This window comes from Heptranchias perlo, chromosome 40 (genome assembly GCF_035084215.1).
Source record: "Heptranchias perlo isolate sHepPer1 chromosome 40, sHepPer1.hap1, whole genome shotgun sequence".
Taxonomy (NCBI): Eukaryota; Metazoa; Chordata; class Chondrichthyes; order Hexanchiformes; family Hexanchidae; genus Heptranchias; species Heptranchias perlo.
In genome coordinates this window covers 18,052,766-18,079,589 of record NC_090364.1, presented here as the reverse complement: position 1 = coordinate 18,079,589, position 26,824 = coordinate 18,052,766, and the positions used below count along the sequence as shown (strand labels likewise).

General features: G+C 46.1%; 1 protein-coding gene across 1 annotated transcript in view; it reads right to left on the bottom strand.

Moving 5' to 3' along the window:
• LOC137305763 (beta-1,4-mannosyl-glycoprotein 4-beta-N-acetylglucosaminyltransferase-like) overlaps positions 1-26,824 on the bottom strand; it is an 81,406-nt gene that overhangs the window by 50,676 nt on the left and 3,906 nt on the right. Inside the window, exon 2 of the mRNA XM_067974712.1 lies at positions 11,697-11,795. Coding sequence (XP_067830813.1) covers positions 11,697-11,795 — 99 coding nt within the window. The remainder of the gene's footprint in view (positions 1-11,696; positions 11,796-26,824) is intronic.

The window sequence follows — 26,824 nt, the reverse complement described above, 5'->3', positions numbered from 1 at the left end:
TGGAGAAAGTGCTAGGTCAGTGGAGTAACTGAGAGAATGGAAATGTTGAACAACACTGAAAGTGTTACTGAGGAGGGGTAAAGTAATGAATTTATAGGCTGGATAAACGAGTACAAGGAACATTGGTGGTTATAAATGTTAGAATTAACAGCATAATACAGAGACAGTCAGTCACTCACAAATCTCAAACTAGAAAAGTAAAGGAAAGTTACTTTCTCAGCCTTTGGTAAAGGTAACAAGTTCCTGGTAGAATATTCGGTGTAACTGAGTGGATGACATCCTGCTCGAACCCTTCCTCCCTCACATCTATTCCATTCCAAAAACCACCTTCTTTCACCAACACACTTCTCACCTTCACCACTGCCAAACCCCAGTCCACGCCCTCATCACCTTAAGACTTGACTTTTCCAACGCCATTTAAGCTGGCCTCCTCACATCAACCCTCCACAAGCTTCAACTCATGAAAAAGGCCAGTGCCAGCCTCCTTACCCCCACTAAGTCCCACCCATCTCTCTAAGCTCCACTGGCATCCAACCTGTGCCCTAGCATCTCCCCACGGCCTTGCTACATCCTGTCTCAGTGACCTCCTGCCTTACTTCCCTGCATGCACCCGCTATTTCTTTAACAATGGACTTCTCTTCATCCCTGTGCTACTCTAACACAAGACTTTTCATCCCTTGCTCCCTCCGATCATCATAGAATGATACAGAACAGAATTAGGCCATTTGGCCCATCGTGCCTGCTCTTTGAAAGAGCTATCCAATTAGTCCCACTCCCCCGCTCTTTCCCCATAACTTTGCAAATTTTTCCTCTTCAAGTATTTATCCAATTCCCTTTTGAAAGTTATTATTGAATCTGCTTCCACCGCCCTTTCAGGCAGCGCATTCCAGATCACAAAAACTTGCTGCGTAAATTTTATTTCCTCATGTCGCCTCTGGTTCTTTTGCCGATCACCTTAAATCTGTGTCCTCTGGTTACCGACACTTCTGCCACTGGAAACAGTTTCTCCTTATTTACTCTATTGAAACCGTTCATGATTTTGAACACCTCGATCAAATCTCCCCTTAACCTTCTCTGTTCTAAGGAGAACAATCCCAGCTTCTCCAGTCTCTTCACATAATTGAAGTCCTTCAAACATGGTACCATTTTAATAAATCTCTTCTGCACCCTCTCTAAGGCCTTGACATCCTTCCTAAAGTGTGGTGCCCGAAATTGGCCACAATACTCCAGCTGCAGCCTAACCAGTGTTTTATAAAGGTTTAGCATAACTTCCTTGCTTTTGTACTTTCTGCCTCTATTAATAAAGCCCTATCTCAGTAAAGGAGGAGGTAGTAGAGAAATTGCATGGGATAAAAATAGATTAAGAGGAGGTACTTAAAAGATTGGCAGTACTCAAAGTAGAAAAGTCACCCGGTCCAGATGAGATGCATCCTCAGTTACTGAGGGAAGGAAGGGTGGAAATTGCGGAGGCTCTGGCTCTTCCAATCCTCCTTAGATATACCATCTGCCTTTTTAACAGCCTTCTCAACTTGTCCTGCCACCTTCAAAGATTTGTTTGCATACACCCCCAGGTCTCTCTGTTCCTGCACCCCCTTTAAAATTGTACCATTTAGTTTATATTGCCTCTCCTCATTCTTCCGTCCCAAATGTATCACTTCAAACTTCTCTGTGTTAAATTTCATCTACCATGTGTCTGCCCATTTCACCAGTCTGTCTCTGCCCTCCTGAAGTCTCTTACTATCCTCCATATTGTTTGCTACATTTCTGAGTTTTGTGTCATCTGCAAACTTTGAAATTATACCCTCGATACCCAAGTCCAGGTCATTAATATATATCAAAAAGAGCAGTGATCCCAATACTGACCCCTGGGGGACACCACTGTATATTTCCCTCCAGTCTAAAAAACAACAGTTCACCACTACTCTCTGCTTTCTGTCCCTTAGCCAATTTTGTATCCACGCTACCCCTTTAATCCCAGAGGGGTCAATTTTGCCAACAAGTCTATTATTTGGTACTTTATCAAACGCCTTTTGAAAGTCCATATACTCAACATCAACCGCACTACCCTCATCAACCCTCTCCATTACTTCATCAAAGAACTCAATCAAGTTAGTCAAACACGATTTGCCTGGCTTTCATTTATTAACCCATGCTTTTCCAAGTGCCAATTAATTTTGTCCTGGATTATTGTCTCTAAAAGTTTCCCCACTACCGACGTTAGGCTGACTGGCCTGTAATTGTCGGGTTTATCCCTCTCCCCTTTTTTGAAGAGGGGTGTAATATTTGCAATCCTCCAGTCCTCCGGCACCACTCCCATATCTAAGGAGGATTGGAAGATTGTGGCCAGAACCTCCGCAATTTCCACCCTTCCTTCCCTCAGTAACCGAGGATGCATCCCATCCGGACCAGGTGACATTTCTACTTTGAGTATTGCCAATCTTTTAAGTACCTCCTCTTTATCTATTTTTATCCTATCCAATATCACTACTACCTCCCCCGTTACTGCTACAATGGCAGCATCCTCTTCTCTAGTGAAGACCAATGCAAAATACTCATTTAGTACCTCAGCCATTCCCTCTGTCTCCGCAAGAAGATCTCCTTTTTGATCCCTAATCAGTCCCACCCTTCCTTTGACTGACCTTTTATTATTTATATGTCTCTAAATATATATTATAACACGAGAGAGTAGACCTGAGCGGGAGGCCCAGGGACCACGCCCGGCGGCGAGGCCAAGAGTGGTGAGACGAGGAAGGTGAGACGAGGGCGGTGAGACGAGGGCGGTGAGACGAGGGCGGTGAGACGAGGGCGGTGAGACGAGGAAGGTGAGACGAGGAAGGTGAGACGAGGACGGTGAGACGAGGAAGGTGAGACGAGGAAGGTGAGACGAGGAAGGTGAGACGAGGGCGGTGAGACGAGGAAGGTGAGACGAGGGCGGTGAGACGAGGAAGGTGAGACGAGGAAGGTGAGACGAGGGCGGTGAGACGAGGAAGGTGAGACGAGGGCGGTGAGACGAGGAAGGTGAGACGAGGAAGGTGAGACGAGGAAGGTGAGACGAGGGCGGTGAGACGAGGGCGGTGAGACGAGGAAGGTGAGACGAGGGCGGTGAGACGAGGGCGGTGAGACGAGGAAGGTGAGACGAGGAAGGTGAGACGAGGAAGGTGAGACGAGGGCGGTGAGACGAGGGCGGTGAGACGAGGAAGGTGAGACGAGGAAGGTGAGACGAGGAAGGTGAGACGAGGAAGGTGAGACGAGGGCGGTGAGACGAGGAAGGTGAGACGAGGAAGGTGAGACGAGGAAGGTGAGACGAGGAAGGTGAGACGAGGGCGGTGAGACGAGGAAGGTGAGACGAGGGCGGTGAGACGAGGAAGGTGAGACGAGGAAGGTGAGACGAGGGCGGTGAGACGAGGGCGGTGAGACGAGGAAGGTGAGACGAGGAAGGTGAGACGAGGGCGGTGAGACGAGGGCGGTGAGACGAGGAAGGTGAGACGAGGAAGGTGAGACGAGGGCGGTGAGACGAGGAAGGTGAGACGAGGAAGGTGAGACGAGGAAGGTGAGACGAGGGCGGTGAGGCGAGGGCGGTGAGACGAGGAAGGTGAGACGAGGGCGGTGAGGCGAGGGCGGTGAGGCGAGGGCGGTGAGACGAGGGCGGTGAGACGAGGGCGGTGAGGCGAGGGCGGTGAGACGAGGAAGGTGAGACGAGGGCGGTGAGGCGAGGGCGGTGAGGCGAGGGCGGTGAGGCGAGGGCGGTGAGGCGAGGGCGGTGAGGCGAGGGCGGTGAGACGAGGGCGGTGAGGCGAGGGCGGTGAGGCGAGGGCGGTGAGACGAGGGCGGTGAGGCGAGGGCGGTGAGACGAGGGCGGTGAGACGAGGGCGGTGAGACGAGGAAGGTGAGACGAGGAAGGTGAGACGAGGAAGGTGAGACGAGGGCGGTGAGGCGAGGGCGGTGAGACGAGGAAGGTGAGACGAGGGCGGTGAAGCGAGGGCGGTGAGGCGAGGGCGGTGAGACGAGGGCGGTGAGACGAGGGCGGTGAGACGAGGGCGGTGAGACGAGGGAGTGGACCCAAGCGGAAGGCAGTCAGTGGGATCGAGAAAGAATAAAAAATCAAGGAGTGATGTCGCTGCCGGGAGGTGATTGGCTGGTGAGTATTACAGCTTTTTTTTCCCTGTGTTGGGGAAGTGGGTAAAATTAAATTAAGAGCTGGGAGCATAAAACTGCTGTTAGTTTGTTAAATTTAATAAGTTAAACTCGTTTATTAACGAGATTAATAAAACTATAAATAACCGATTGAATAAAAACTTTTAAAAACTAATTAAATAAAACCAGGTTGATGTCAGCACAAGGGAAGGAGCTGATTGGTGAGTAGCTGGTGAGTGTTTTGTTAATCTTTAGTTTCTTTCTGTTAAGTTTAGTTAATAATCTAATAAATCGAGGCATGGCAGGGCACCTCACTCCCGTCCAATGCACATCCTGTGCCATGTGGGAACTCCAGGACGTTCCTCGTGTCCTGGGCAACCACAGGTGCGGGAAGTGTTGTCAGCTGGAGGAGGTCGAGCTCCGGGTTTTGGAGCTTGAGCAGTGGCTGGCGTCACTGTAGTGCATCCACAAGACTGACAGCTACGTGGATAGCACGTTTCAGGAGGTGGTCACCCCGCAGCTTAAGAAAGTGCAGGCAGAGAGGGACTGGGTGACCACCAGACAGACAACGAGGACCAGGCAGGTAGTGCAGGAGTCCCCTGAGCGCATCTCGCTCTCTAACCAGTATTTGAATACTGGTGGGGGAGAGGGTTCCCCTGGGGAGTGCATCCAGAGGCAAGTCCACAGCACCATGGGTGGCTCAGCTGTGCAGGGGAGGGAGGAGAAAGGTCAGGAGAGTGATAGTGATTGGGGATTCAATAGTTAGGGGTTTCTGCGGCCGCAAACGTGATTCCAGGATGGTATGTTGCTTCCCTGATGCCAGGGTTAAGGATGTCACTGAGCGGCTGCAGAACATTCTGGAGGGGGAGGGTGAACATCAAGAGGTCGTGGTCCATATCGGTACCAATGATATAGATAGAAAGAGGGATGAAGTCCTGCAGGCAGATTTTAGGGAATTAGGAAATAGATTAAGAAGCAGGACTTCAAAGGTAGTAATCTCCAGATTACTCCCGGTGCCACGCGCTAGCGAGTATAGAAATAGGAGGATAGAACAGATGAATGCGTGGCTGGAGAGATGGTGCAGGAGGGAGGACTTTAGGTTCCTGGGGCATTGGGACCAGTTCTGGGGGAGGTGGGACCTGTACAGACTGGACGGATTCCACCTCAACAGAGCTGGGACCAATATCCTCGCGGGGAGGTTCACTAGTGCTGTGGGGGGGAGGGTTTAAACTAATTTGACAGGGGGATGGGCACCAGGATGTAGCACTGGAAAGGAGAAACAAGGTGCACAAAGGATTGGGAGAGACAGATAGCACTAGAGTAAGGAATAGTACGGTATTAGGTGGGATCAGACTGAGAGAGAGAGTACAAGAAGGTCTAAGACTGGTTTACAGTGCATGTGTGTAAATGCACGAAGTGTGGTAAACAAGGTTGGTGAGCTGCAGCCGCAAATAGCCACATGGAAATATGGTGTCATGGTGATAACGGAGACCTGGCTCAAAAAAGGGCAGGATTGGGTACTAAATATTCCTGGATACAAGGTGTTCAGGAAAGAGAGGGAAGGAAAGAAAGGAGCAGGGAGTGGCAGTATTGATTAAGGAGAATATTGCAGTAGTGGAGAGAGAGGATGTCCTGGAGGGGTCAAGGACAGAATCTATTTGTTTAGAGTTAAAAAATAAAAGAGGTGCCATTACACTACTGGGGGTATTCTATAGGCCACCAACTAGTGGGAAGGATATAGAGGAGCAAATTTGCAGGAAAATTACAGAGGTGCAAGAGCCATAGAGTAGTGATAACTGGGGGACTTCAATTAGCCTAATATGGACTGGGGTAGTAATAGTGTAAGGGCAGAGAGGGGGAGGAATTTCTGAAGTGTGTTCAGGAGAACTTTCTTGACCAGTACGTTTCCGGCCCAATGAGGAAGGAGGCATTACTGGATCTGGTTCTGGGGAATGAGGTGGGTCAAGTGGAGCAAGTGTCAGTGGGGGAACATTTAGGGAACAATGATCATAGTGACATAAGGTTTAGATTAGTTATGGAAAAGGACAAGGACCACTCTAAAGTAAAAATACTCAATTGGAGGAGGGCCAATTTCAGTGGGATGAGAATGGATCAGGCCCGTGTAAATTGGAACCAAAGATTGGCAGGCAAAACTGTAATTGAACAATGGGCGGCCTTTAAAGAGGAGATGGTTCGGGAACAGTCTAGGTACATTCCCACGAGGGGGAAAGGTTGGGCAACTAAAGCAAGAGCTCCCTGGATGACAAAAGAGATAGAGAGTAAGATGAAGCAGGGGCATATGACAGATGTCGGGTAGATAACACAAGTGAGAACTAGGTTGAATATAGAAAGTTCAGAGGGGAAGTGAAAAAGGAAATAAGAGGGGCAAAGAGAGAATGAGAATAGACTGACGGCCAACATAAAAGGGAATCCAAAAGTCTTCCATGGGCACGTTATCAGTAAACAGGTAATAAGAGGAGGGATGGGACCGATTTGGGACTAAAAAGGAGATCCACGCACGGAGGCAGAGGGCATGGCTGAGGTACTAAATGAGTACTTTGCATCTGTCTTTACCAAGGAAGAAGATGCTGCCGAAGTCACAGTAAAAGAAGAGGTGGTTGAGATACTGGATGGGCTAAAAATTGATAAAGAGGAGGTATTAGAAAGGCTGGCTGTACTTAAAGTGGATAAGTGACCCAGTCCGGAATGGATGCATCCTTGGTTGCTGAGGGAAGTAAGGGTGGAAATTATGGAGGTACTGGCCATAATCTTCCAAATATCCTTAGATATGGGGGTGGTGCCAGAGGACTGGAGAATTGCAAATGTTACACCCGAGTTCAAAAAAGGGTGTAAGGATAAACCCAGCAACTACAGGCCAGTCAGTTTAACAAAGTTAATAATCACTTGGACAAGTGTGGATTAATTAAGGAAAGCCAGCACAGATTTGTTAAAGGCAAATCATGTTTAACTAACTTGATTGAGTTTTCTGATGAGGTAACAGAGAGGGTTGATGAGGGCAATGCGGTTGATGTGGTGTATATGGACTTTCAAAAGGCGTTTGATAAAGTGCCGCATAATGGGCTTGTCATCAAAGTTGAAGCCCATGGAATAAAAGGGGCAGTGGCAGCATGGTTACAAAATTGGCTAAGTAACAGGAAACAGAGAGTAGTGTTTCTCGGACTGGAGGGAGGTGTACAGTGGTGTTCCCCAGGGGTCGGTACTAGGACCACTGCTTTTCTTGATATATATTAATGACTTGAACTTGGGTGTACAGGGCACAATTTCCAAATTTGCAGATGACACAAAACTTGGAAGTGTAGTGAACAGTGAGGAGGATAGTGATAGACTTCAAGAGGATATAGACAGGCTGGTGGAATGGGCGGACACGTGGCAGATGAAATTTAATGCAGAGAAGTGTGAAGTGATACATTTCGGTAGGAAGAACGAGGAGAGGCAATATAAACTAGAGGTCACAACTCTAAAAGGAGTACAGGAACAGAGAGATCTGGGGGTATATGTGCACAAATCGTTGAAGGTGGCAGGGCAGGTTGAGAAAGCGGTTAAAAAAGCATACAGGATCCTGGACTTTATAAATAGAGGCATAGAGTACAAAAGTATGGAAGTGGAGGAGGAGCGCATGAATCTAGAGGAGGAGGAGGATCGCAGGATTCTGGAAGAGGAGGAGGATTGAAGGATTCTAGAAGAGGAGGAGGATTGAAGGATTCTAGAAGAGGAGGAGGATTGAAGGATTCTAGAAGAGGAGGAGGATTGAAGGATTCTAGAAGAGGAGGAGGATTGAAGGATTCTAGAAGAGGAGGAGGATTGAAGGATTCTAGAGGAGGAGGAGGATTTCAGGATTCTAGAAGAGGAGGAGGATTGAAGGATTCTAGAAGAGAAGGAGGATTTCAGGATTCTAGAAGAGGAGGAGGATTGCAGGATTCTAGAAGAGGAGGAGGATTGAAGGATTCTAGAAGAGGAGGAGGATTGCAGGATTCTAGAAGAGGAGGAGGATTGAATGATTCTAGAGGAGGAGGAAGATTGAAGGATTCTAGAAGAGGAGGAGGATTGAAGGATTCTAGAAGAGGAGGAGGATTGCTGGATTCTAGAGGTGGAGGAAGACTGCATGACTCTAGAGGAGGAGGAGGATTGAAGGATTCTAAAGGTGGAGGATTGCTTTGTTACTCAGTTTGTTGAACAACTTACGTTATCAGTGGCTATTCTCAATTCTAATCTTTAGTTAGCCTCAGTTTGTCATAGAATAGAAGCATATAATGATATAGCATGGAAGGAGGCCATTTGACCCATCGTGTCTGTGCCATCTCTTTGAAAGAGCTATCCAATTAGTCCCATCCCCCGCCCTTTCCTCATAGCCCTGCAAATTTTTCTCCTTCAAGTGGTAAAGGAGGAGATAGTAGCAGTATTGGATAGGATAAATATAGATAGAGGTACTTAAAAGATTGGTAGCGCTCAAAGTAGAAAAGTCACCCGGTCCGGATGGGATGGATCCTCGGTTATTGAGGGAAGGAAGGGTGGAAATTGTGGAGCTCAGGCCACAATCTTCCAATCCTCCTTAGATACGGGGACAGTGCCAGAGGACTGGAGGATTACAAATGTTACACCCTTGTTCAAAAAGGGGGAGAGGGATAAACCCAGCAATTACAGACCAGTCAGCCTAACGTCGGTGGTGGGGAAATTTTTAGACAATAATCCGGAACAAAACTAATTGGCACTTGGAAAAGTATGGGCTAATAAATGAAAGTCAGCACGGATTTGTTGAAGGGAAATCGTGTTTGACTAACTTGATTGAGTTCTTTGATGAAGTAACGGAGAGGGTTGATGAGGGTGGTTCAGTTGACGTGTTTATGGACTTTCAAAAGGCATTTGATAAAGTGCCACATAATAGACTTGTTAGAAAAATTAAAGCCCATGGGATTATAGGGACAGTGGCAGCGTGGATACAAAATTGGCTAAGGGACAGAAAGCAGAGAGTAGTGGTGAACGGATGTTTTTCAGACTGGAGGGAATTATACAGTGGTGTTCCCCAGGGGTCAGTATTAGGACCACTGCTCTTTTTGATATATATTAATGACCTGGACTTGAGTATAGAGGGTATAATTTAAAAGTTTGCAGATGACACAAAACTCAGAAATGTAGTTAGCAATGTGAAGGATTGTAACAGACTTCAGGAGGAGACAGACTGGTGAAATGGGCAGGCACGTGGCAGATGAAATTTAACGCAGAGAAGTGTGAAGATATGCATTTTGATAGGAAGAATGAGGAGAGATAATATAAACTAATTGGTACAATTTAAAAGGGGGTGAAGGAACAGAGAGGTGGCAGGACAAGTTGAGAAGGCTGTTAAAAAAGCATATGGGATCCTGGGCTTTATTAATAGAGGCAGAGAGTATAAAAGCAAGGAAGTTATGATGAAATTATATAAAATACTGGTTAGGCCTCAACTGGAGTGTTGTGTTCAATTCTGGCACCATACTTTAAGAAGGATGTCAAGGCCTTAGAGAGGGTGCAGAAGAGATTTACTAGAATGGTTCCAGGGATGAGGGATTTCAGTTATGTGGAGAGACTGGAGAAGCTGGGATTGTTCTCCTTAAAAAAGAGAAGGTTAAGGGGAGATTTGATAGAAGTGTTCAAAATCAGGAATGGTTTTGACAGAGTAAATAAGGAGAAACTGTTTCCAGTGGCAGAAGGGTCGGTAACCAGAGGACACAGATTTAAGGTGATTGGCAAAAGAGCCAGAGGCGACATGAGGAAACATTTTTTTACTCAGTGTTGTTATGATCTGGAATGCGCTGCCTGAAAGGGCGGTGGAAGCAGATTCAAAATTAACTTTCAAAAGGGAATTGGATAAATACTTGAAGGGAAAAAATTTGCACGGCTCTGGGGAAAGAGCAGGGGAGTGGGACTAATTGGATAGCTCTTTCAAAGAGCCAACAATTGCATGATGGGCCGAATGGTCTCCTCTTGTGCTATACTTACTATGACAGTATGAAGTATTTATCCAATTCCCTTTTGAAAGTTATTTTTGAATCTGCTTCCACCGCCCTTTCAGGCAGCACATTCCAAATGATGATAACTTGCTGTGTAAAAAAATTCTCATCATCTTGCCTCTGGTTCTTTTGTGTCCTGTGTCCCCTGGTTACCAACCCTTCTGCCAGTGGAAACAGTTGCTCCTTATTTACTCCAGCAAAACCCTTCATGATTTTGAACACTTCCATTAAATCTCCCCTTAACTTTCTCTGCTCCAAGAAGAACAATCCCAGCTTCTCCAGTCTCTCCACATCACTGAAATCCCTCATCCCTGGTACCATTCTAGTAAATCTCCCCTGCACCCTCTCCAAGGCCTTGACATCTTTCCTAAAGTGTGGTTCCCAGAATTGAAGACAATACTTCAGCTGGAGCCTAACCAGTGTTTTATAAATTTAGATTTAGTATAACGCCCTTGATTTTGTACTCTATGCCTCTGTTAATAAAGCCCAGAATCCCATATGCATTTTTTAAACAGCCTTCTCAACTTGTCCTGCCACCTTCAAAGATTTGTGCATGTCCACCCCCAGGTCTCCCTGTTCCTACACCCCCTTTAAAATTGTACCATTTAGTTTATTTTGCCTCTCCTCATTCTTCCTACCAAAATGCATCACCACAGTTCTCGGCATTAAATTTCATCTACCGTGTGTCCGCCCATTTCACCAGTCTGTCTCTGTCCTCCTGAAGTCTCTTACTATTCTCCTCACTGTTTACTATATTTCCAAGCTACATGTCATCTGCAAACTTTGAAATTATATATACCCAAGTCCATGTCATTAATATATATCAAAAAGAGCAGTGGTCCTAATACTGACCCCTGGGGAACACCACTGTATACTTCCCTCCAGTCTGAAATACAACCGTTCACCACTACTCTGTTTCCTGTCCCTTAGCCACTTTCGTATCCACGCTGCCACTGTCCCTTTAATCCCATGGGCTTTAATGTCGCTAACAAGCCTATTATGTGGTACTTTATCAAACGCCTTTTCAAAGTCCATATACACAACATCAACACTCTCCGTTACTTCTTCATAGAACTCAATCAAGTTAGAGGGCAGATATCAGAGAGAATCCTGGATCCTGTCATCACAATATCATTACATCTGAAATTCCAGGGTGCTGAAAAATGGCAGTGATACAAAATTGGACTCAAAAGAGCAGAGTTCAAGGGAAAACCAAATGTCTGTATAAGGCTTGATGGGTAACAATAATGCATTTAAAGTGGAAAGTATTGAAGGAAGTGCAAGGTGATTCCCAATGCACTTGCTCAATTTTTAAATAACGTTGTTGATGTGCTGTGGCCTCGCTCACAATCAGAGGTGGGACTATCTGCTTGGGCACAAACCTGATAAACAAGCATTACGATGTTTGTTCAAAACATAGCGGCAGGTGGCAGGTGATTGTTGTGTTAGATGGAAATGCTGCAATGTTTGCCTGTATTCCAGGGAATGAATGTATAAATAAGACCAGTAAAGGATGCCAGCAATGAGCTTGGGATAGGCCCCCCACCTTTCACTCACCCACTCCTTCTACTGCGTCCCCGCCTCAACGAGTTAAAGCCCATAGCTTTGGTGAGCCTCCTCCAATCTGCACAGCTTCCTATGATGTGCAGTCTTCTCCTGCAAGGACATATGAAAGGGATGTATGTAAGACAAAGATTGTGAGGAAAGTTCTACTGAGGTGTCTAGGATGGCAGCCACATGCAGCTATAAGGAGCCTTCTGCTGGCGCTTGATACTTGACCCGTTTAACAGGCAACATTGCAATGTGGCAACAGCTAAATGAGCAATTTCCAAAGATCAGCAGTTGTCAATGTTCCCTGCACTCTCCATCGGTGATGATGGAGCAAGTTTTCAGTGAGAAACTTGGCCTGAGCTAATCTTTTGTTAACTTGTGTTCTTGTAATACTAGATTCAATATGTAAAGGGCTAATTCCCCAGGCTGTACATGGGGCTAACAGAAAGCCATAAGCCTGAACCAACAACAACTTGCATTTATATAGCATCTTTAACAGAGAAAAATGTCCCAAGCAGCTTCACTGAAGTGTAATCAGTAAAGACTGACACCGAGCCAAAGAAGAACATATTAGGAGGGGTGACTAAAAACTTTGTCACAAAGGTGGGTTTTAAGGAGGCGCTTAAAGGAGAAGAGAAAGGTGGAGAGGTTTAGTGAGGGAATTCCAGATCCTAGGGCCTAGATGGCTGAAAGTTCAGCAACCAATGGTGGGGTGAAGGGAGTGGGAGATGCACAAGACGCCAAAGTTGGAGAAGCGCAGAAATCTCGGAGCATTGTAGGGCTGGAGGAGTTTACAGAGATAGGGAGGAGCGAGGCCATGGAGGGATTTGAACGCAAAGATGAGAATTTTAAAATCAAGGCATTGGTGGACCGGGAGCCAATGTAAGTCAGCGAGCACAGGGGTGATGGGTGAATGAAACTTGGTGCGAGTTAGGATACGGGCAGCAGAGTTTTGGATGAGCTGAGGTTTATGGAGGGTGGAAGATGGGAGGCTAGCCAGGAGAGTAATCTAGCCTGGAGGTTAAAAAAGCACAGATGAGGGTTTCAGCAGCAGATGAGCTGAGGCAGGGGCGGAGACGGGCGATGTTACGGAGGTGGAAGTAGACGGTCTTGGTGATGGAGAGGATATGGGATCAGAAGCTCATCTCAGGGTCAAATAGGACGCCGAGGTTGCGAACAGTCTGAGACAGTAGCCAGGGAGAGGGATGGAGTCGGTGGTTAGGGAATGGAGTTTGTGGCAGGGACCAAAGACAATGGCTTCAGTCATCCCAATATTCAACTGGAGGAAATTTCTGCTCATCCAATACTGGATGTCGGACTGGCAGTGTGACAACACATTGGCAGTGGAGGGGTTGGGAGAGGTGGTGGTGAGATAGAGCTGGGAGTTGACAGCGTACTTGTGGAACCTGACGTTGTGTCTTCGGATGTCGACGAGGGGCAGCATGGAGATGAGAAATGGGAGGAGACCAAGGGTAGATACTTGGGGGACTCCAGAGGTAACAGTGCGGGAGTGGGAAGAGAAACCATTGCTGGAGATTCTTTGGCTACGATTGAGACTATTTGTACATTAGAAATTTGTTGTTGTAAGTCATTCTGGACCCACAGTAGTGATTTGAAGATGAGAATTTTAAAATCAAGGCATTGGTGGACCGGGCCCATTATTTATATCCAAATATCTCATGGTTTTGTTAGAGTTGACTCACAGGAATATAATTTCAATGCCTGATTGTCTAATGTGTTTATTCAATTTGCATAGCTTGGGGAGGGGTCAGAGGGTACAGCTTGGGGAGGGGTCACAGGGTACACCTCAGGGAGGGGTCAGAGGGTACAGCTCGGGGAGGGGTCAGACGGTACAGCTCGGGGAGGGGTCAGAGGGTACAGCTTGAGGAGGGGTCAGAGGGTACAGCTTGGGGAGGGGTCAGAGGGTACAGCTTGGAGAGGGGTCAGAGGGTACAGCTTGAGGAGGGGTCAGAGAGTACAACTTGGGGAGGGGTCAGAGAGTACAGCTTGGGGAGGGGTCAGAGGGTACAACTTGGGGAGGGGTCAGAGTGTACAGCTTGGGGAGGGGTCAGAGAGTACAGCTTGAGGAGGGGTCAGAGGGTACAGCTTGGGGAGGGGTCAGAGGGTACAGCTTGGAGAGGGGTCAGAGGGTACAGCTTGAGGAGGGGTCAGAGAGTACAACTTGGGGAGGGGTCAGAGAGTACAGCTTGGGGAGGGGTCAGAGTGTACAGCTTGGGGAGGGGTCAGAGAGTACAGCTTGGGGAGGGGGTCAGAGGGTACAGCTTGGGGAGGGGTCAGAGGGTACAGCTTGAGGAGGGGTCAGAGGGTGCAGCTTGAGGAGGGGTCAGAGGGTACAGCTTGGGGAGGGGTCAGAGGGTACAGCTTCCTCCCTGGGAGCAATGACATTGATTGGCAGCCATTTCTGAGTCCTTTGAAGAAAGGAGCAGGTGCTCGATTGGCTGGCGGCCTCTACGATTGACAACTCAGTGGGCAGAGACTTCATCTCATCGACTTAAAGTAGCACAGACACACAGATGCAGAGTGGGTGTGAATTCCACAGCCAGCACCCAAAAGCCTAAGCCTGCTAGGTGTAAATATGGGAAAGTTAAATCTTCTTACGAGTATGATTTACACTCTTTACCTCCTGTACGTGGCTCTCTCTCTCTCTCAGATGCCCAGCGATCTCAACACACCGTGTTTCAGCTGCCTCTGCCATCCTATCAAACATGCATCCTCTAACTTAACACAAACAACACCAGGAGTGGTCCATCAATGTGGACCGCTACCTGGGACAACTGTGATCTTTCCACATTCATTTAGTGTCCTTCAGAATCCCCACAGGCATTATTTGCACTGTGGCAATTGGCTAATCAGCCTGTCATTACCAGGTTCGTTTATTGAATATTGAAACTACATTTACCATCTGCCAGTCTTAACTGCTTCGGTATTTATGGAACTCTGAAAAATATCAACCATTAATTCCCTCTTATTCCTTGCAGATTCTGCTTGTGACATTTTTCACTGGTATGTGCCAGTGGAGTAAGTGTGCCAGGTGCAGAGGGCAGGGGTTGAAATATCCAGGAGAGAGGGGTCATTGCCTCCCAAGTGTACAGGGAGCGCACTGCCCAATTTTTGGACCTGGGCTACCCTAGTGTTGGCCAAGGCTCATGCTTCTGGCACAAAAGATACAAACAAATAAGGGAGCAGCAAGACTTCCCTCCCCCATGGATCGTTCCAAAGATGCACTGTCCTCTCAGAATGTCAGGGTGAAGTCCCACACTCAGTCCCTGGGCTTCATCATGGAGTCTGTTAAAGCTGTGGTAGCCGGTTTTTCAGTCTGCATGTACGTGCATATCTTATGAGTGTGAATGTGCCCTGCAATTATTTTTGCTTTTGTTACATTTACTTTGCTGCACTGAGACTTTTACATATAGAAGTGTCATTTTGCATTATACTTTTTTCTCATTTGCCTTTTTCAAAGGAGTTTTACCGTCAGTTGAAACAGATGGGGCAATCCTAAGGGGATTCCTCCAGTCCGCAAGGGATGAATTTCCTGGGGTGTTTATGTGGATTTTCCTGTGGAAATTCATAGAATCATAGAATAGTTACGGCACAGAAGGAGGCCATTCGGCACGTCGAGCCCCTGCTGGCTCTTTATAAGAGCAACCCAGTTAGTTCCACTCCCCTGCTCGTTCCCCATAGCCCTGCAAATTTTTTCCCTTCAAGTATTTATCCAATTCCTTTTTGAAAGTCACGATTAAATCTGCTTCCACCACCCTTGCAGGCAGCGCATTCCAGATCATAACTACTCGCTGCGTAAAAAAGTTTTTCTTCATGTCGCCTTTGGTTCTTTTGATAATCACCTTAAATCTGTGTCCTCTGGTTCTCGACCCATCTGCCAATGGGAACAGTTTCTCTTTATTTACTTTATCTAAACCTTTCATGATTTTGAACACTTCTTTCAAATCTCCTCTCAACCTTCTCTGCTCCAAGGAGAACAATCCCAGCTCCTTAAAGGAAATTAGTATTAGTAAAAAAATAGTGCTGGAGAAATTAATGGGACTGAAAGCCGATAAATCCCCAGGGCCTGATAATCTGCATCCCAGAGTACTGAAAGAGGCAGCCATGGAAATAGTGGATGCATTGGTTGTCATCTTCCAAAATTCTATAGATTATGGAACAGTTCCTGCAGATTGGAGGGTGGCAAATGTAACCCCACTATTTAAGAAAGGAGGGAGAGAGAAAACAGGGAACTACAGACCGGTTAGCCTAACATCAGTAGTAGGGAAAATGCTAGAGTCCATTATAAAGGATGTGATAACAGGACACTTAGAAAATATCAACAGGATTAGACAAAATCAACATGGATTTATGAAAGGGAAATCATGTTTGACAAACCTACTGGAGTTTTTTGAGGATGTAACTGGTAGAATAGATAAGAGAGAACCAGTGGATGTGGTTTATTTGGATTTTCAGAAGGTCTTTGATAAAGTCCCACATAAGGGGTTAGTGTGCAAAATTAAAGCACATGGGATTGGTGTTAATACACTGGCATGGATTGAAAATTGGTTAACAGACAGGAAACAGAGAGTAGGAATAAATGGGTCTTTTTCGGGGTGGCAGGCAGTGACTAGTGGGGTACTGCAGGGATCAGTGCTTGGGCTCCAGCTACCATATTTCCAAGTTTGCTGACAACACAAAACTAGGTGGGATCGTGAGTTGTGAGGAGGATGCAAAGAGGCTTCAAGGTGATTGAGACAAGTTGAGTGACTGGGCAAATACATGGCAGAAGCAGTATAACGTAGATAAATGTGAAGTTATCCAATTCGGAAGGAAAAACAGAAAGGCAGAGTATTATTTAAATGGTGATAGATTGGGAAATGTTGATGTACAAAGGGACCTGGGTGTCCTTGTACACCAGTCACTGAAAGCAAACATGCAGGTGCAGCAAGCAGTTAGGAAGAGAAATGGTATGTTGGCCTTCATTGCAAGAAGATTTGAGTACAGGAGCGAGGATGTCTTACTGCAGTTATACAGGGCCTTGGTGAGACCACACCTGGAGTATTGTGTGCAGTTTTGGTCTCCTTACCTAAGAAAGGATATACTTGCCATAGAGGGAGTGCAGCAAAGGTTCACCAGACTGATTCCTGGGATGGCAGGACTGTCGTATGAGGAGAGATTGGGTCGACTCAGCCTGTATTCACTCGAGTTTAGAAGAATGAGAGGGGATCTCATCGAAACGTATAAAATTCTGACAGGGCTGGACAGACTGGATGCAGGGAGGATGTTTCCCCTGGCTGGGGGGGGGGGTCCAGAACGAGGGGTCACAGTCTCAGGATACAGGGTAGGACATTTAGGACTGAGATGAGGAGAAATTTCTTCACTCAGAGGGTGGTGAACCTGTGGAATTCTCTACCACAGAAGGCTGTGGAGGCCAAGACACTGAATATATTTAAGAAGGAGCTAGATAGATTTCTAGACACAAAAGGCATCAAGGGGTATGGGGAGAGAGCAGGAATATGGTATTGAGATAACGGATCAGCCATGATCATATTGAATGGTGGAGCAGGCTCGAAGGGCTGAATGGCCTACTCCTGCTCCTATTTTCTATGTTTCTCCAGTCTATCCATGTAACTGAAGTCCACCATCCCTGGAACCATTCTAGTTAGTCTTTTCTGCACCCTCTCCAAGGCCTTCACAACCCTCCTAAAGTGCAGCCCCCAGAATTGAATGCAATACTCTAGTTGTGGCCGAGCCAAACCAGTATTTTATAAAGGTTCAACATGACTTCCGTGCTCTTGTACTCTATGCCTCTATTTATAAAGCCCAGGATCCCGTACGCTTTTTTTTAAAACTGCTTTCTCAACCTATCCTGCAAAGATCTGTGCACATATACCCCAGGTCTCTCTGTTCCTGCACCCCCTTTTAGAATTGTGCCCTTTAGTTTATATTGCTTCTCCTCATTCTTCCTGCCAAAATGTATCACTTCGCATTTCTCTGTGTTATATTTTATCTGCCACATGTCCACTCATTCCACCAGCCTGTCTATATCCTCTTGAAGTCTATCTACCTCTCTGTTTACTACACTTCCAAGTTTTGTGTCATCTGCAAATTTTGAAATTGTGCCCTGTGCACCCAAGTCCAAGTCATTAATATATATAAAAAAAAGCAGTGGTCCCAGCACTGACCCCTGGGGAACACCACTGTACACCTCCCTCCAGTCTGAAAATTCAACCCCAAGAAGCAGTTCCACAGGATTGAGCAGAGGGCCATCTGCCTGCGAGCATCACAGGCCCTGCGAGAGGTAGTGGGGCATGTTGTAGGAGATGTATCTTTGCCCGCTACACAGCTTTGGGATCCAGACAGCAGCGGAGGAGGTGGATGCCCAACCACAGCTCAGGGCAATGACCTGACGATCCATCCTAAGACCCCTTTGCGGGCCGTTGAAGCCATAATCCAGGATCATATGTTGACCCCTGTCCAAGTGTGCACAATGCAGTGGGCCGATACACTACACCAACACCATCCTCTGCACTGTTGCTGAAAGTCAACTCTCTGGCCAGATGGTGCGACCAGATTTAATACTCAACGTGATGAGTGCATCTGCCGAGCAAGGTTTACCCTGGTGCTTCCCTTTGTGACCAGGTATGAATCTATCATAGGAATTACTAGATGAAAAAAGACCAAGGTTTATCTAGTTCACCTTCTACCATCCTGGTATTTGCTCGATGCAATGATAATGGAGTTGTTGACTAATCAGAGCAATCAATTAGTCTACAACAGATCCAGACAAGAGGTGAGGAAAATCCCCAGTGGTGGAGAGCTTTGGGAACCATCGGTCCAAAGTTATCTGTTCCTCCCAAACATGTTACACTCACCACATTAATGTTTCAAATTGATAATATCCCAAAATGTAATCATATGAAAGAAATCTATCTAATTTGCATTTGAATGAATCAACACTAACTGTTTCCACCGTCTCTCCAGGGAGCCTGTTCCATAGATTGACCACTCACTCACTGAAATATTGTTTCCACAGATTAGTTTCGAATTTACTCCCTTCCAGTGCAGTCCGTGTCCTCTGGTTCTACATTATCCAGTCCTTTTAGAATTCCATAAACAGCAATCATATCACCTCTCAACTCTCTCTTTTCCAGTGAGAACATGTCCAATTTACATAATCAATCCTCATTATCCAACCCCTCCATCATTCTGGTTGCTCTCTGTACCTTTTCAGTAGCTGCAATGTTAGGAATGCACACTCTATCCTCGTGCATTGATGTCAGTATTTGCTGGGGCCCTCTCGGGCATTAGGTGGTCACGAATCTCGAGCATCCAGAGGATTGGAGGGACAGGCAACAAATGCTAAGGCCCCAAGGACAGGGACACTGGACCAGGGATTGGTGCTGCTGGCCTTCCAGCTGTTGTCAGGCAGCAGCCAGAAGGCCCAACAATGAACATCACTGCCCCTCTGGCCTGCAGCAGCAGTGGACCCCACCTCTCTCTCCCCCCACCTCCAGGAATGAGGCCCTGCCAGAGGCTGGGGCTGTGTGGGGGACTACCAGTGCCATTTACATTACCTGAACCCAGGCATCCAGGTTGGTTCAGATCTGGTCACCTGTCCTTGTTAGTGGTGGTTCCTGATTATCCCTCTCTGATTAACTGGGTGTCTGTGTCACAATTCAAACAGTGAGAGCCCTTGAAGTACCTCCCTGTGAGCAGATCGTAAATATGGCCACATCCTATCCTAGCCCTTGGGATTCTGCTCAGAGTCAATGCGACATGAAACCTCAGCGCTAGCCCATTTGTCTGGGAAGGTACGGGGTGGATTGAAGTGCTTTTATTTGGCAGTAAAACCAGCCGCCTGATTGTGCAAAATCTCTTCTAGTAACCCAACCCAAGTGAACATTTCCAGCAACGCATCAGTCACGCCATCCATGCCCACACAAGAGCATCCACGCCTGGACTACTATGGTTAGTGCGGACCCATCCCCTGACTGACGCCTGGTACCAAAGAACTTAAGACGGCTCTGCCCGCTGTTTCGAAAAGGTCGTTGCAATGAAGCTTTGGCGCAGTTTGGTTTACATTAAAACTGGGCACATCACATAAAATTCAGTCATGTCTTCAGAAATATTAGGTGGATTGCTATGATTAGTCAACAACTCCATTATCATTGTGTCAAATGACCACCAGGATGGTAGAAGGCGGACTAAATGGACCATGGTCTTTTCTCGACTAGCAATTCCTATGTTCCAATGAAAGTGCTGTAGTGATATCATTCACCCTTCGATAACTCACTGGTTTGTTAAGACTGAGTCGGATTGCTGTTGTACCCCTGCAACTTCACGGCCAATAACCAGATTTGGTCTTCTCGATAGATACCTAACCCCACTGCTGAATTAGCAATCACTCGCACTACACCCCATTTTGTCACATCTTATGGATTCTTACTCTGTGCTGCACCTCTTGGCCTTCGGTTTTGTGCACGCACATTAGGCGGACATGTCTCGCTCTGGCTGATGGGTGGCAGGAATCTGACAACTCATCACATTTACTGCCTTAAATGTCCTCAGGCACTATTGTTTCTTTCATGTTCCTGATAAATCAATAGTTGGCATAACACCATTGAGGCTCCTGTCTACTTACAGTCTGCACCATACGGAAAACCATATGAGCCTTTCAAACTTTTCAATTCTCTTTCTTTGATCTGGCTGCAGAGGTTCGTGCCTTTATTGTGCGAGAGTTTCCCGTTTTTTCATGTTGCTGAGAGATCTCCGACTCACCATGAACACCACAGGACCTTTGTGAGCAACATATTCAAGGCACTCACTTCCTGTAATGCTTCATTCTGTCATGATTTACTGTGACTTTCATGCTACTTCTGTCATGCATTTGCTGGCACGCTGGCCCCGTCACGCTTGGGATAGGGGTGATAAGGAGACAGTCTACTGCTCAACGTGGCCCAAACTATTGAGCGGATAAAGTGACCTCTCGTCCGACTTACCATGAGCACCACCATAGGAGATCAACCAATCATTAAACACATCAGTACCAAGATCAAAAGTTAAAACCTTTGAGCGCCTCATTCAAACACCTACTTAACTTATTAACCAAGAAAATGGTAACTAAGTAAATAAAACATTTTTTAACTGTAGAGACAGCAAGAAAATAGGAGGTGAGACTGTCCTTGAAGTTATTTAGTTGGTTTCTTGTGTATTACCCACTTGATCTGGTAACCTGGGGGGTAGTTTGCCGCCTGCGTTGGCTTGACTCGGCTCAGATTCTAGTTGTGTGCAAGACTCTAGTCCGATCTCACACTGTCTGTCCTCTCTCCAGTGGAAAGGATTTGCATTTCTATAGCGTCTTTCACAACCTCAGGACGTCCCAAAGCGCCAATGAAGTACTTTTGAAGTGTAGTCACTGTTGTAATGTAGGAAACACGGCAGCCAATTGGCGCACAGCAAGGTCCCACAAACAGCAATGTGATAATGACCAGATAATGTTTTTTAGGTGATGGTTGAGGGATAAATATTGGCCAAGACTCCCCTGCTCTTCTTTGAAATAGCGCCATGGGATCTTTTACATCCACCTGAGAGAGCAGATAGTTTAACGTATCATCTGAAAGATGGCACCTCTGACAGTGCAGCACTCCCTCAGCACTGCACTGAAGTGCCAGCCTGGATTACAGTGCTCAAGTATCTGGCATGGGGCTTGAACCCATGACCTTCTGACTCCGAGGCGAGAGCACTACCCACTGAGCCACAGCTGACACCTTCTGCACTTTTCCCTTGGATCAATCAGAATTTATTTGGATCCCTGCCTCCATGGCCTTTGTTAATGCAACAATGCTGTAAGTTTAATCTGTGCAGGTTTGAAAGGAGATGCTAACTGACGCCAGGGCAGTTTCCCTGCTGCTCCATTGCCGGTCCCAGTAATATTGTGTCTCTGCCATTGGCCACGTTCAATGGCATGAATTGGGAAGGACTGCTTGCAATGCTGCTTTCTCATTGATGGATTTAGGATTTAACGGCCAATAAAGGAATAATAATTAGAACAAAACCTTTCCAAACCGGCAGTCCTGATAAAGTCACCCGGATTAACGCAGCGGCATAACAATATAACGAGGAATAGAACCAGAGAGAACCATTGGAGCAGGGGGTGAGTCACCAGAGCTTCAGGGCCCCACACCCCGGGGCTAATGAGCTTGATTTAGTTCTGGGAAATGAACTGATGAGAGTAGGAGACAATTAGGAAATAGCGACCGCAACAATAGTGAGGTTCAGTGTAAGAACAGAAAAAAATTATGCAGAACCACAGATAACGACCAGACTTGTCAAACATGACCTGCCTTTAACTGTGCTGGCTGTCCTTTATTAACCTGTATATCTCTTGAGGCTGTCTTAGTTGGTCATGAATTGTGTGAGATAAGTAGAGATCTGGGACAAATTAACTGGGCAGATAAGTTATCGAACAGGTCAACCGATCAGCAGGGGGAAATCTTCAACTCTGAGGTGGGTGGAGTGCAAAATAAATATATCCCTAAAAAGCAAAAAGGGATTGTCTTAAAGAACAAAAATCAATGCACAAAAGAGCAACTAAAATTAAATTAGAGCTCAAAAAGGAAACACATGATGAAATTGGGACTAACAAAACTAAAGAAAATCATGAGGAATGTAGAAAGTGTAATGGGAAGTGAAAAGGGAGATAGAAGGGTTAAAAGAGAAAAGATAAAGGACCAGCGGGTAATATAACAGGAAATAATAAGGGTTTTTTTAAGAAGTATTTTCAAAGTAAAATAATAGTCAAAGGGAGAGTAGGATGAAGGGGAAACTTATCTGTGGAGAATGATGGCAGTGAGATTAAATGAACAGTGTCAGTTTGTACAAGTGATGGTGGAAGTGAGAATGTTGGGCTTTTGGAAGAGGATATGGAACAAATAGAGTCATAGAGTTATACAGCACGGATAGAGGCCCTTCGGCCCATCGTGTCCGCGCCGGCCATCAAGTCCTGTCTACTCTAATCCCATATTCCAGCATTTGGTCCGTAGCCTTGTATGCTATGGCATTTCAAGTGCTCATCCAAATGCTTCTTGAATGTTGTGAGGGTTCCTGCCTCCACAACCCTCTCAGGCAGTGAGTTCCAGACTCCAACCACCCTCTGGGTGAAAAAGTTCTTTCTCAAATCCCCTCTAAACCTCCCGCCTTTTACCTTGAATCTATGTCCCCTTGTTATAGAAACCTCAACTAAGGGAAAAAGCTCCTTAGTATCTATCCTATCTGTGCCCCTCATAATTTTGTACACCTCAATCATGTCCCCCCTCAGCCTCCTCTGCTCCAAGGAAAACAAACCCAATCTTCCCAGTCTCTCTTCATAGCTGAAGCGCTCCAGCCCTGGTAACATCCTGGTGAATCTCCTCTGCACCCTCTCCAAAGCGATCACATCTTTCCTGTAGTGTGGCGACCAGAACTGCACACAGTACTCCAGCTGTGGCCTAACCAGTGTTTTATACAGCTCCATCATAACCTCCTTGCCCTTATATTCTATGCCTCGGCTAATAAAGGCAAGTATCCCATATGCCTTCTTTACCACCTTATCTACCTGTTCCGCCGCCTTCAGGGATCTGTGAACTTGCACACCAAGATCCCTCTGACCCTCTGTCTTGCCTAGGGTCCTCCCATTCATTGTGTATTCCCTTGCCTTGTTAGTCCCTCCAAAGTGCATCACCTCGCACTTTTCCGGGTTAAATTCCATTTGCCACTGTTCCGCCCATCTGACCAACCCATCTATATCGTCCTGCAGACTGAGGCTATCCTCCTCGCTATTTACCACCCTACCAATTTTTGTATCATCAGCGAACTTACTGATCATACCTTTTACATTCATATCCAAGTCATTAATGTAGACCACAAACAGCAAGGGACCCAGCACCGATCCCTGTGGTACCCCACTGGCCACAGGCTTCCAGTCACAAAAACAACCTTCGACCATCACCCTCTGCCTTCGGCCACTAAGCCAGTTTTGTATCCAAAGTGCCAAGGCACCCTGGATTCCATGGGCTCGTATCTTCTTGACCAGTCTCCTGTGGGGGACTTTATCGAAGGCCTTACTGAAATCCATGTATACCACATCCACTGCGTTACCCTCATCCTCAAAAAATTCAATCAAATTAGTCAGACATGATCTTCCCTTGACAAAGCCATGTTGACTATCCCTGATTAATCCTTGCTTCTCCAAGTGGAGACTAATTTTGTCCTTCAGAATTTTTTCCAATAATTTTCCTACCACTGATGTTAGGCTCACTGGCCTGTAGTTCCCCGGTTTTTCCCTACTCCCCTTCTTGAATAATGGTACTACATTAGCGGTTCTCCAGTCCTCTGGCACATCCCCTGTGGCCAGAGAGGTTCTGAATATATGTGTTAGAGCCCCCGCAATCTCCTCCTTTGCCTCACACAGTAGCCTGGGATACATTTCGTCCGGGCCTGGGGATTTATCCATTTTTAGGCCTGCTAAAACCGCCAATACCTCCTCCCGCTCGATGTTAATATGTTCGAGTATATCACAGTCCCCCTGCCGTATTTCTATGTCCACGTCGTCCTTCTCCATAGTGAAAACAGATGCAAAAAATTCATTTAGAACCCCTCCTACATCTGCCAGCTCCACACACAGATTGCCATTTTTGTCCCTAATGGGCCCTATTTTTTCCCTAGTCATCCTCTTACCCTTAATATACTTATAAAACATCTTAGGATTTTCCTTTATTTTGCTCGCCAGTGTTATTTCATGGCCCCTCCTTGATCTCCTAATTTCTTTTTTAAGTATCCCCCTGCACCTTTTGTACTCCTCGAGGGCTTCCTCCGTCTTTAGCCTTTTGTATCTGCCAAAAGCCCTCCTTTTTTTCCTAATCCATTCTCGTATATCCCCTGACATCCAAGGTTCCCTGGAGTTCTTGGAACCACCCTTGACCTTTACGGGAACATGTTGCCATTTTATGGTCTCAATCTCCCTTCTGAAAGACTCCCATTGCTCCGATGCGGATTTTCATACAAGCAGCTGATCCCAGTCCATTTTGGCCAGATCCTGCCTTATCCTATTAAAATCGGCCTTCCCCCAATTTAGAACCTTTATTTCCGGCCCCTCCCTATCCTTTTCCATGACCACCTTAAATCTCACCGAATTATGGTCACTGTCACCAAAGTGCTCACCTACTAGCACTTCTTCCACTTGGCCGGCCACATTCCCTAGAATTAGGTCCAGTACCGCCCCCTCTCTTGTAGGACTTTCTACATGCTGGCTCAAAAAGCTCTCCTGGATGCACGTTAAGAATTTTGTACCCTCTAAGCATTTTACACTCTGAGTATCCCAGTTAATATTGGGGAAGTTGAAATCCCCCACTATTATTACCCTATTATTTGCACAATTTTCTGAGATTTGCCTACATATCTGTTCCTCTATCTCCCCCTGACTGTTTGGGGGCCTATGGTACACTCCCATCAAAGTGCTTGCCCCCTTTTTGTTTTTAAGCTCTACCCATATGGCCTCATTAGAGGAACCTGCTAATATATCATCCCTCCTTATGGCAGTAATTGATTCTTTAATTAATAAATGTTAGAGATAACTATACATGGGGAATTGGTTCTGAAAAAATGAGCAGAACTCAGGGCGAATAAGTCACTGGGCCTGATGGGTGCACCCTGGGATGTTGAAATAAATCAGAGAGGAGATGGAAGAGGCTTAAAAATGCAAACTAGCTGAGGACTGGAGGGAGGCCAATGTAGCAGCTCTGTTCAGGCAAGGAGAGCAGGATAAACAGGGCATCTAACGTCGGTTGTGAGCAAACTTTTACAATCCAATAATTCAAGACCGACTAAGAGAGCCTCAAAAGAGGTACGGGTTAATCAAGGACAGCCAACACATCTGTTAAAGGCAGGTCATGTTTGACAAATTTAATAGGGCTTTTTGGAGAGGTGACTGATTGGATCAATAAATGGAATGCTCTTGATGTGGTGTATATGTATTTTCTGAAGGTGTCTCACAGGAGGTTTATTATAAGAGTTCAGGTACATGGTATAAGAGGAAATGTAGCATCAGAGATAGAGAGTTGGTGGATGGGCAGGAAACAAAGAGTTAGGGTAAATGGGTGCTGCTCGGACTGGAGAAGGCTGGCAGTGCTGTACCCCAGGGGATGTATTTAGATGATTTGGAACATGTATTTTCCGTAGGTCTCTGTGTTGCATCTGGGATCGTTTTTCTACGTAAATGCAAGTTGTTGATAATTAAAATTTTCTGGCAACTCAGATGTTTGACAAACAGCGAGGAGGATCGGGCCGAAAGGTGGCAGATACAATATAATGTGGAGAAGTGAGAGGTATAGTAATACATTTTGAGGGGCAAAACAAGGGATAGGTAAGAGTACACACTCAATGGAAAGAGGCTGAAGGGTGTGGATGAACAGAGACACCTAGAGATTCAAATATTTAATTCCCTAAAAGTAGATAAAGTCTTATAAGGCGTCAATAACATTTTGGGTTTTTTCAATAGAAGCAGAGTTTAAGAGCAAAGAGGTAATGAATTTGTACAAGGCAACGGTTAGACTAGTTAAAGTACTGTCTGCAGTTTGGGTGTCCCATTATAGAAAGGATATTAAAATCATAGCGGGTGTACAGCGTAGATACAATGGATTTGAATCTATAGTTATGAGGAGAGACTTGAGGTACTGGGACTATTTTCACTGGGGTAGAGAAGGCTAAGGGGAGATTTAATTGAGGTTTTTAAATTATGAAAAATTTTGAAAAAAAGTGAGTGGGGAAAGTTTACTTCCTCTGGCTGGGGAGTCAGTGACAAGAAGTCATCAATTTAAAATGGTCTCAGAGCATACGAATTAAGAGCAGGAGTGGGCCATTCGGCCCCTCGAGCCTGCTCTGCCATTTGATAAGATCATGGCTGCTCTGATTGTGACCTCAACCCTACTTTCCCCTCTACCTACTATAACCTTTGACTCCTTGTTAATCAGGAATCTATCTAACTCAGCCTTAAAAATATTCAGTGACCCTGCCTCCACCGCTCCCTGGGGAAGGGAGTTCCACAGACTCACGACCCTCAGAGAAAAAAATTCTCCTCATCTCCGTCTTCAATG